Genomic DNA, 10,890 nt, shown 5'->3' with positions numbered 1-10,890 from the left:
AGATAGATAGATAGATAGATAGATAGATAGATAGATAGATAGATAGATAGATAGATAGATAGATAGATAGATAGATAGATAGATAGATAGATAGATAGATAGATAGATAGATATACACTGAACAAAAATATAAATGCAGCACTTTCTCCTCTATGAAAGCATATCTTAGCATTTACTGATCATTATCTATATATACCTATAGATAGATAGATAGATAGATAGATAGATAGATAGATAGATAGATAGATAGATAGATAGATAGATAGATAGATAGATAGATAGATAGATAGATAGATAGATAGATAGATAGATAGCACTTGCTTTTGCTCCCATTTTTCATGAGCTGAACTCAAAGATCTAAAACATTTTCTATATACACAAAATACTTATTTCTCTTAAATATTGCTCACAAATCTGTCTAAATATGTGTTAGTGAGTAACTGTAAGGTGATGGCAGGGAAGAGAGTACTTAGTATCAGATGGTTATTGCTAGGATGACTTTGTATGACAGGGTCGAAGCTGTAGGATGAAGACTGGTGTGAGAAATTCAGGGGGAAGGTGAAACAGGCACTGTGAACCAGGTAAAATGATTCTGGATAACTGGTGAACTACTGAAGATGTAGTAAGGGAGACAGCTTGGAAGGTAGTGGGTGTGACATCTGGACAGAGGAAGGAAGACAAGGAGACTTGGTGGTTGAATGAAGAAGTTGAGGAAAGTGTAAGAAGAAAGAGGTTAATGAAAAAGAATTGGGAAAGAGATGATGAATGCAGGCAGGAGTACAAGGAGATGCAGTGGAAGGTGAAAAGAGAAGTGGAAAAGGCTAAGGAAAGTGCATATACCGAGCTGTATATGAAGTTCAACACTAAGGAACGAGAAAAGGACTTATACCTATTGGCCAGACAGAGGGACCGAGTTGAAAAGGATTTGCAGCATATTAGAGTGATAAAGAATATAGAACACAATGCGCTGACAAGCAAGGAGAGTGTGTTGTAAATGTGGAGGAAATATTTTGAGGAGGTGATGACTGAATGAGTAGAATAGTGGTTAGCACTGTTGCCTAACAAAAAGAAGGTCCTGGGTTCACTTCCCACTTGTGCCTTTCTGTTTGATGTTTGCATGTTCCCTCCAGGTGCTCTGTCTTCCTCCCACTTCCAGAGACGTGCAGGATAGATGAATTGGGAACTTTAAAATGGCCCTACAAAAGCTGCATGTGATACAAGCTCAGGCCCTCTGTGTACAATGTGGAGCTTTTAAGACATCATCAATCCCAGCTCTTCAGGTAAAGGTTGGAGAATTACCTTTAACCTTAAGGCATCTCCAATTATCTATGGGGTATTGAACAAATTTACAGGGTCACAAACAGACACATCCTACCAAATCTGTTTTAAACCCATATTGGGAGAATGGTAAAATTAAGTGGGGAGCTCAGAGTAGAGTCGCTGCTCCTTCACATTGAAAAGAGACAGCTGAGGTGGTTCAGGAATCTGGTAAGGATGCCTCCTGGGCACCTACCTAGGGAGGTGTTCCAGGCACGTCCATCTGTGAGGATACCCCAATGAAGACTCAGGACTAGGTGGAGAGATTATATCTCCACACTGGCCTGGGAACGCCTCGGGATCCCCCAGTCAAAGGTGGTCAATGTGGCACAGGAAAGGGAAGTCTGGGGTCCTCTGCTAGAGCTGTTACCCCCGCAACCCGATCCCGGATAAGCAGTTGAAGATGAGTGAGTGAGTTTTGGTTGGGGCAGCACGGTGGCTTAGTGGTTAGCACTGTTGCCTAACAGCGAGAAGCTCATGGGATCATTTTCCACCTGTGGCCTTTCTGTGTCGAGTTTGCATGTTCTTCCCTGTTTGCGTGGGTTTCCTTCAGGTGCTCTGGCTTCTTCCCACATCCAACGACATGCAAGTTAGGTGGATTGGGAACTTTAAATTGTTCGTAGGTGTGAGTGTGGGTGCGAATGTGTTTGTTTGTCTGTATGTGGCTCTGCAACAGACTGGAGTCCTGTCCAGGGTGTACCCCGCCTCACGCCTTATGACTGCTGGGATAGGCTCCAGCTCCCCATGACCCTTAGCCCATTTTGCCCCACTGGCAGCAATTGTTGCCGAAGTGTATCACTGTCATTTTCTACTCACAATAAAAAATCTCAAAGGTACTAATACAACTTTTTCCACTTATAAACAAAAATCTGGGCATAAACGGGTTAATTGGAGTTAGCGGCTGAAGTTGAGTGAGTGAGTGAGTTTGGTTGGGTAGGAAATCATCATGCTAAGAAACTAGGCTTGTCTAAGTTAACACATAGCTGCATAGTACCATTGTCTGTGAATCCCCCTTGTTTTTTCCTATGCCCCAAACAGACTTTGAGATAGAGAAACTGTCAAAGGAAAGTAATAAGTATGGTGGGATGGATGGTCTCGTTCTGCAAAACCTTAATATGAAATATACATATGTGATTCAAACATTTACAGATGGATCTAAAGATCTAGTTACAGGAAAGACAGGAACAGCAGTTTATATTTTCCAATTTCATGATGTCAGTTCATTTAGTTGTCTTTTCTGTGGAACTGCTAGCAGTTTTTTCTTGCACTGTGGTGGCTGAAGTTCAGTCACCAGGTCATCTGCTCAGATTCAGTGGCAGCATTAATCAGCATTTCAAATGGCAAATGATCAATGAGATTCTTCAAATCTTATTTAAACTGCAACAACACAGTATTTCAGTATGTTTCATGTGGGTTCCATCTCGTTGTGGAACTGAGGGTAATGAAGTTGTAAATCAGCTGGCTAAAGCAGCTCTGAAATCACAAATACAGATCAAGATTCCACTTAGTAAATGTGAAGTCAAAACGATCAAGACAGAAATGAAGGGTGGCGAAAGCAATGAGACAGGGAATCTAAGGGTCTTTTTTTTACATCAGCTGGGAGATGGAGTCACAGGAAAGAAGAAGTAATCACACAACTACAACCAGGTCATACAGGTTTAAATCATACTCTCAACATTTGATTGATTTGATTTATTTCAAACAGCAAACTCATGCAATAACAGAAAATAAATGAATGAATAGATAAAATCAAACAAAAAAGGAAAATACATAAAATACAAAAAAACAAAAAACAAACACATGTAGCTGAGTGAAAAGGGTCAAGGCTGAAGCTATAGATTTTAAATGCCCCTTATACCGTGTAATGTTAAAAACAAAACATTTCTATCAGACTGCGAACAGTAATATGAAAACAATCACAATGTATCACAGTGTATCTTTGTTTTCTCTAAATTCAATGATAATTTGTTTTTGTCAAACCATAATTTAACTTTATTCATTTCTGTCGTGATCACCTCCAAAATCCTACGACCGTGTTTTAGGGCCACATAGAATTTTTTTTTTTTATTTATTTATTTATTTATAGACTTCGAGAATAAAGTCGTAATATTACGAGAATAAAGTCATACCATAATATTTCGACTTTTTCCTTGTAATATTACGACTTTTTTCTTGTAATATTACGACTTTTTCTCGTAAAATTACGACTTTATTCTCGTAAATTTACGACTTTTTTTTTTTTTCTCGAAGGCTAAAAAAAAAAAGAAATTCAATGTGGCCCTAAAACTCCGTTGTAAAAATCTGCTGCAAGCTCTTCAACAACATTGGAAAACATGAAACCCGTCAATGGAGATGCAGCAGAAGGGAGACTGTTGAGGTTATTGGAGTGTAGACTCCATTACTGCTCCACTTCCTAACAGATGGTGGCGGTAATGCACCGTGTCGGTTTGCAAACTGCTAAAAAAAACTCGATAGAAGAAAAAGCGGCAGTAATCTGGCGGTTTTATCAGCACTTTTCTCGCTTCTCCTGCACGTGTTTCATGACAGCTGCATGGCTTCCAAATAAAGTCGTTATTTCTCCCAGAGGGTAACCGCTGGCAGTAAACAACACCTCCAAAAAGTCGACGTCAGTTTGTCTTCAGCTGTGGGGTAAGTTATGTTGTTTACATATCGTATGTTCGCAAAGCCGTCGGCGGCTCGAATTGGCGCTGTTTTTCCGTGTGATTTCCTGCCGCAGGTAGATTTTAGGTGTTGGTCGCGCACGTCACACTGCTTAAGGTAACATTAAATTGTTGTGTTTAAGCTTCGGGTTTACTGTTTAAAGTGACACACTTTAAGTGGCGTTGTGTTGTTGTTTTTGTTGGCCTGAAGTTAGATTTGGCGCGCATTTTTCTGGGGTTCCCGCCGTTGATTTGACAGCCAACGTGTAAACAGAAGTGTAGCCACATCAAGAGAATTCAAACCGTATTTTTGAAACATGTTTGTCATCATTCATTCATTCATTCATTCATCAATGTTTCCTCTCTTTGATTGGTGGGTTTCCTCCTGCCATCAAACGTGTTCTTTTCCACATGATGACTGCTGTAAATACCCTCTGTACACATTACTTGTGTTTACTTTGTCTAACCAGATTATTTTTAAGAAAACTATTCTGTTGCTATGATGTCGTTTTGACCGTTGGGGTTTTTATGTAATTATTGTATGGCCTTGCCTTACAATATAAGGCGCCTTGGGGCAACTGTTTGTTGTGATTTGGCGCTATATAAATAAAATTGATTGATTGTCATCAGAAGTTTTGTTGTGCTGTCTTGGAGTAGGAATGCGAGTTTCATTGAAATAGTCAACATTATTTGCCCTATTGAGGTTTCAAATCCTGCAAAATCTGCCAGAACTTCGAAGAGTTCACCGCCATAGACATCCCATAATAGACAGGTATTATGCTCACGTCACCTGGCACGCTGAGCTGCCCATCTTGAAAGATTTGAAGTGCTGCAGCGGTCTCTTGCTGTCAGTGGAAAATGCATGCTCTTGTGCTTAGGTCAATTCAGATACGTAGATTCGATTTCTGAAGTCAGATTTATCATAACTGTTGATCATTTCTCACTATAAAGTTGCGAATGGAGCGTAAAGTGGAGCTGCTGTCAACATAAAACTCATGTCATCAGTCAACTCTCTGGCTGGTTCCTTTTTTTTTTTTCTCTGTGCTTTGACAGCGAAGGATTAGAATGAAACCATGAGCGTAAGAGGCAAAACGGGTGATAAAGCTAGAGCCAAGGCAAAGAGTCGCTCCTCCCATGGTGGATTGCAGTTTCCAGTCGGCCATGTCCACCGTCTTCTATCATTCCCCATCACCTGCAGCTGGCTGTCCGTAACAACGAAGAGCTCATGAGCGGCGTTGCCAGTCGGTGACGGTCAGATGCTTGAGCACGGCCGCCGGGTGGGCGATGGTCCAACACCCACATGCTCCGCGTGAATGCCCTTCTTTGGCAGGCGGTGGGCGCGGTCGGCTGGGGGCTGCGGTCCAGCACGGAATGATTTTGTTCTAATCCTTCACTGTCAACACACAGAAAAAAAGAGTAATTAGTTGTAATCAGTCATGACACGCAACTCATGTCATGACTGATAACATGAGTGTTCTATTGACAGGAGCTCCTCTTTATGCTCCATTCGCAGCCTTATAGGGAGAAACGATCAACAGTTATGATAAATCTGACTTCAGAAATCAAATCTACACTCAACAAAAATATAAACGCAACACTTTTGGTTTTGTTCCCATTTTGTATGAGATGAACTCAAAGATCTAAAACTTTTTCCACATACACAATATCACCATTTCCCTCAAATACTGTTCACAAACCAGTCTAAATCAGTGATAGTGAGCACTTCTCCTTTGCTGAGATAATCCATCCCACCTCACAGGTGTGCCATACCAAGATGCTGATTAGACACCATGATTAGTGCACAGGTGTGCCTTAGACTGTCCACAATAAAAGGCCACTCTGAAAGGTGCAGTTTTGTTTTATTGGGGGGGGGGATACCAGTCAGTATCTGGTGTGACCACCATTTGCCTCATGCAGTGCAACACATCTCCTTCACATAGAGTTGATCAGGTTGTCAATTGTGCCCTGTGGAATGTTGGTCCACTCCTCTTCAATGGCTGTGCGAAGTTGCTGGATATTGGCAGGAACTGGTACACGCTGGCGTATACGCCGGTCCAGAGCATCCCAAACATGCTCAATGGGTGACATGTCCGGTGAGTATGCCGGCCATGCAAGAACTGGGACATTTTCAGCTTCCAAGAATTGTGTACAGATCCTTGCAACATGGGGCCGTGCATTATCCTGCTGCAACAAGAGGTGATGTTCTTGGTTGTATGGCACAACAATTGGCCTCAGGATCTCGTCACGGTATCTCTGTGCATTCAAAATGCCATCAATAAAATGCACCTGTGTTCTTCGTCCATAACAGACGCCTGCCCATACCATAACCCCACCGCCACCATGGGCCACTCGATCCACAACATTGACATCAGAAAACCGCTCATCCACACGACGCCACACACGCTGTCTGCCATCTGCCCTGGACAGTGTGAACCGGGATTCATCCGTGAAGAGAACACCTCTCCAACGTGTCAAATGCCAGCGAATGTGAGCATTTGCCCACTCAAGTCGGTTACGATGACAAACTGGAGTCAGATCGAGACCCCGATGAGGACGACGAGCATGCAGATGAGGTTCCCTGAGACGGTTTCTGACAGTTTGTGCAGAAATTCTTTGGTTATGCAAACCGATTGTTTCAGCAGCTGTCCGAGTGGCTGGTCTCAGATGATCTTGGAGGTGAACATGCTGGATGTGGAGGTCCTGGGCTGGTGTGGTTACACGTGGTCTGCGGTTGTGAGGCTGGTTGGATGTACTGCCAAATTCTCTGAAATGCCTTTGGAGACAGCTTATGGTAGAGAAATGAACATTCAATACACAAGCAACAGCTCTGGTTGACATTCCTGCTGTCAGCATGCCAATTGCACGCTCCCTCAAATCTTGCGACATCTGTGGCATTGTGCTGTGTGATAAAACTGCACCTTTCAGAGTGGCCTTTTATTGTGGGCAGTCTAAGGCACACCTGTGCACTAATCATGGTGTCTAATCAGCATCTTGATATGGCACACCTGTGAGGTGGGATGGATTATCTCAGCAAAGGAGAAGTGCTCACTATCACAGATTTAGACTGGTTTGTGAACAATATTTGAGGGAAATGGTGATATTGTGTATGTGGAAAAAGTTTTAGATCTTTGAGTTCATCTCATACAAAATGGGAGCAAAACCAAAAGTGTTGCATTTATATTTTTGTTGAGTGTACATATCTGAATTAACCTAAGCACAAGTTTTCATGTCTTAAATGTAAATAACAGCGGAGAAGTCTGCCAGAGAATCAACAGTAATTACAAGCGCAGAGCATGCATTTTCCACTGACAGCGCAAGACCACTGCAGTGCTTCAGTCTTCAAGATGGCGGGGCGCGATCTGCTCAGGGCAGGCCTTTTGTACAGCTCGACCCTATCTAGTAAATCTGGTTGCTGCTCTGCGAGATGTCAGTAACATTGAGAAATGCATTGAGGCGCTCTGATCAGGCTGCACTTTAACTGCTGCACACGGACAACAGCATTAACATTGCAACATAAAACTCTTTGTGTATTGTGCCTAAAACTATATAATCTGGGTTTTTAGACGATGTTATTGGGTTTGTTTTATGTAAACATGTGAGAAGCTGAGCTTGATCCTCCATTATTTTCAGTGGGAGTTGCTGTGAGCTGTGATCACTTCCTGTTCGTGTCATTTCAGGGGAAAGTGAAGTTTGCTCTTTAACGTCCTACTTATTGTCCTTTACATCGCTGTTTGTTCCAGAGTAATATACGAGTATATAAAATATCTCAAATTCAGTTTGCGTTTATTCAGTTCCACATAGGTTAAACGTAGCAGACACGGATTATTTGGAATATTTGTTTTAGCATGGTTTCAGGGTCTCATGCATGCAGTCTCTTATTAACGTGATGAAAAGCATAAAAAATTATATTTTGGGAGTATAATTTTCATTTGCAGTTGTCGTCATGTGGATTCTCAATGTTGTTTTGACTGCAGTGACTCTGTGGCGCGCAAGGGATTATGGGATATCTCAATAGGGCGAATTGGGAAAAAGGCATAGGCTTCTTGCAGTAACTGCTGCATAAACTAGTTAAAATGTTCGGTGTTCACGTTTTGCAGTTAACGGTGTGCGGATAATTTGCGATTTGCAGCCGTTTCACGTTTTTGGGGTTAACACCTGTGTTTTAGTTTAAAAACAGCAAAGACAGATCAGTGCAGAGTTTGAAAGAAAAGTGAAGTTTAAAAATATGTTTGTAAGCTCTGCACTCTACTCTTTGCCCTCTGTGTCCTCACGCTCTGATATACAGAAGGGAAATTGACTACATTTATATAGCGCTTTTCCATCTGCATCAGATACTCAAAGCGCTTTACAAAGGAATTCTCTTTTTTCCCCAACTCAGACCTGCTGCGCAAAACAGCGGACTGACAGCTCGCAGCATCAAATGCTGATGTAAACACAGGAAGTGATTACATGTGCATGTACCGAATGTGTTATACTGGTACTTTGATAATACTGTGATCCAGTGGAGATTCAGAACAGGCACTGGTATGAAAATTATGGCAAGATTGGGCGAAGTGGGCAGTTTGATCGAACCCCCCTAGCTTCGAGCCAGAAAATAAAGCGTGGAAGCAGCTTGAAATAGGACATGTTAACACATTCTTATTGTCATTTTACCACATATTTAATATTTTGGAAAAAAAAAAAATACACTGTTTGTCACAAACTGGGTTGCTATTTTCTGGCATCAATTTTATGTATTTACAGAAGAATAAATCACAGAAGGGAAGGCTGTATGCTAGGAAAAAATTAGCATTTTAGTAAGGGGTTGTGCAGCCAAAATAAGGGGGCGTGGTGCCCCTATTTCCTGCTTTAGGAAAACCCCTGCATACAATGCTATGATGCATGCTTTTTGTTTTCTAGGCTTCACACACCACCATGAAGTACATCCTGGTTACTGGTGGTGTCATTTCTGGGATTGGTAAAGGCATCATTGCCAGCAGTGTGGGAACAATCCTGAAATCATGCGGCCTTCACGTTACTGCCATCAAAATAGACCCATATATTAATATTGATGCTGGCACCTTTTCGCCTTATGAACACGGTAAGTGCTTTCAACAAACTCTGTTTTTTGTTTTTTTTGTTTTTTTTCCTGATCACGCCGATGTCTCACCATTAATGTATGACTTAAGTATTAGTAGTTCTGCAGACTGCCCATTGGCTAAATGTCATGGGATTAAATTACTTGTTGTTTTGTGCTGCTTTTCATAACCTTCAGAGCACCAGTCAAGCTTCATAAAATGTGTGTGTTGCACAGGGGAGGTGTTTGTTCTTGATGATGGTGGAGAAGTGGACCTGGACTTGGGGAACTATGAGCGTTTCCTTGATATTCGTCTTACCAAAGATAACAATCTTACTACTGGAAAAATTTACCAGTCAGTCATCAACAAGGAGAGGAGGGGAGACTACCTGGGCAAGACCGTACAAGGTGAGGGATCATTTGACCCTTTTCCATTATACAGACCTTGTCTCGGCTCGGCTTGACTCGGTTTGGTGCTGGGTGTGTCCTGTAATGTGGAGTTATATCAGGAAGGACATCCGGTGTAAAACTTGTACCAAATCAACATGCAGATCCACTTCTGATCTGCTGTGGTGACCCCAAGTGAAAAGTGGTGAAACTGAAAGAACTTACCGTATTTTCCTAGTTTGGAAGGTTCTGCGACTCATATACTGTAAGGTCAGACATTTTTTTTAATAATTAAAATGAGTATTTATGTAGGACTTTTCCATGAATCAAATCACTAAACATAATAAACTATATTAAAAAAATAATAAAAGAAGAAATAACAATAATAAAAAGTACACTACATCAATGCACAAAAATTCTAAAGTTCATAGAAAAGGGTGCAACTTTTATATTATGTGTTTTTCCTCTTCAAGGGGCATTTTTTTCATGGGTGTGACATACACAATACATTACTTTGCATTTAGGGTAAAATGAAATGCTGTTTTTGATAGTTTGTGTTTTTATCTACAACAAATAGACCATCATAGGTGTCATAGCTCAGTTTAATACAGCAGAGACTTTATGCTCTTTGGATAAATTAAAGAGAAACCCAATGTGTACGTATCAGCATCAGCCAAAATAAGTCTGAAAATATCAGCTTGTCGAATATTCAGTTCAATATAGAGCATCCCTAATTCACATTGTGGGTTTTGTTGATTTATTTTGTTGGCCTCTTCTCAGTGGTACCTCACATCACAGATGCCATCCAGGAGTGGGTGATGAAGCAGGCTAAGATCTCAGTGGATGATGATGGTGTTGAGCCTCAGGTTTGTGTAATAGAGGTGAGTTGGACTCGGGTGCAGCACCTGTCAGTGTTCTCAATTTTTGTGAGCAGGCACTGAAAATTCAGCAAAAAGCTTGTCATTTATCTTGAATTGGGTTTCGTGAGCTTCCAAAACAAACTCAGAAACTGAGAAAAAGATCCTTTTTTAACTTGTACAGAACATGAATTATCTCCATGTAACTAATATATTAATTGATTTAGGAGGCAGGAAATAACTTCTTTTTGGGATTGATGCCACTTTTTCCTCACTGCATTATCTGTGTCATATGTGCAGAGAATTGAACCGCTTGAATTGGCTGTTTAGGCCGTTCAGCGAGCCGCGATATTATCATTGAGTCCGGCAGATGGGAAACCAGAAGACTGGATTCCTCAAATGAGAGTCGTGCATCCTTGGAGTGATCTCAGGAGATCCTGGAATGTAATCTGTGACAGACAGCAGTAACACTCCTGTGGGTGCAGAGTGCAGCTTTTTGGTTTCCTCAAATGGTGTATTATCATTCTGCTGTGTGCCCCGTTGGTACATAGATCAGAACTGGGCATATAATTAAACCAGGGATATCTCATTGTGATCAAATCTGATTGAATTT

At 41.3% G+C, this 10,890-nt stretch overlaps 1 protein-coding gene across 5 annotated transcripts in view; it reads left to right on the top strand.

The window, feature by feature from the left end:
* The first annotated feature begins 2,830 nt into the window (after nucleotides 1–2,830).
* The window catches only part of ctps1b (CTP synthase 1b), a 67,721-nt gene continuing 59,661 nt past the window's right edge, over nucleotides 2,831–10,890 (top strand). The window contains exons 1-4 of one of the 5 annotated variants that reach the window (XM_034174040.1): nucleotides 2,831–2,835; nucleotides 8,877–9,057; nucleotides 9,271–9,441; nucleotides 10,201–10,301. In XM_034174040.1, coding sequence (XP_034029931.1) covers nucleotides 8,892–9,057; nucleotides 9,271–9,441; nucleotides 10,201–10,301 — 438 coding nt within the window. In that variant the 5' untranslated portion in view covers nucleotides 2,831–2,835; nucleotides 8,877–8,891. Of the gene's footprint in view, nucleotides 2,836–3,792; nucleotides 3,971–4,043; nucleotides 4,096–8,876; nucleotides 9,058–9,270; nucleotides 9,442–10,200; nucleotides 10,302–10,890 lie in introns of those variants that run through there. The other 4 variants (XM_034174037.1, XM_034174036.1, XM_034174038.1 and 1 more) reach the window with 4 other exon arrangements.

The sequence above is a fragment of the Thalassophryne amazonica genome, chromosome 7, assembly GCF_902500255.1.
Source record: "Thalassophryne amazonica chromosome 7, fThaAma1.1, whole genome shotgun sequence".
NCBI classification, from domain to species: domain Eukaryota; kingdom Metazoa; phylum Chordata; class Actinopteri; order Batrachoidiformes; family Batrachoididae; genus Thalassophryne; species Thalassophryne amazonica.
The sequence above is the reverse complement of the archived record's forward strand: the minus strand, read 5'-3'. Positions and strand labels throughout refer to the sequence as shown.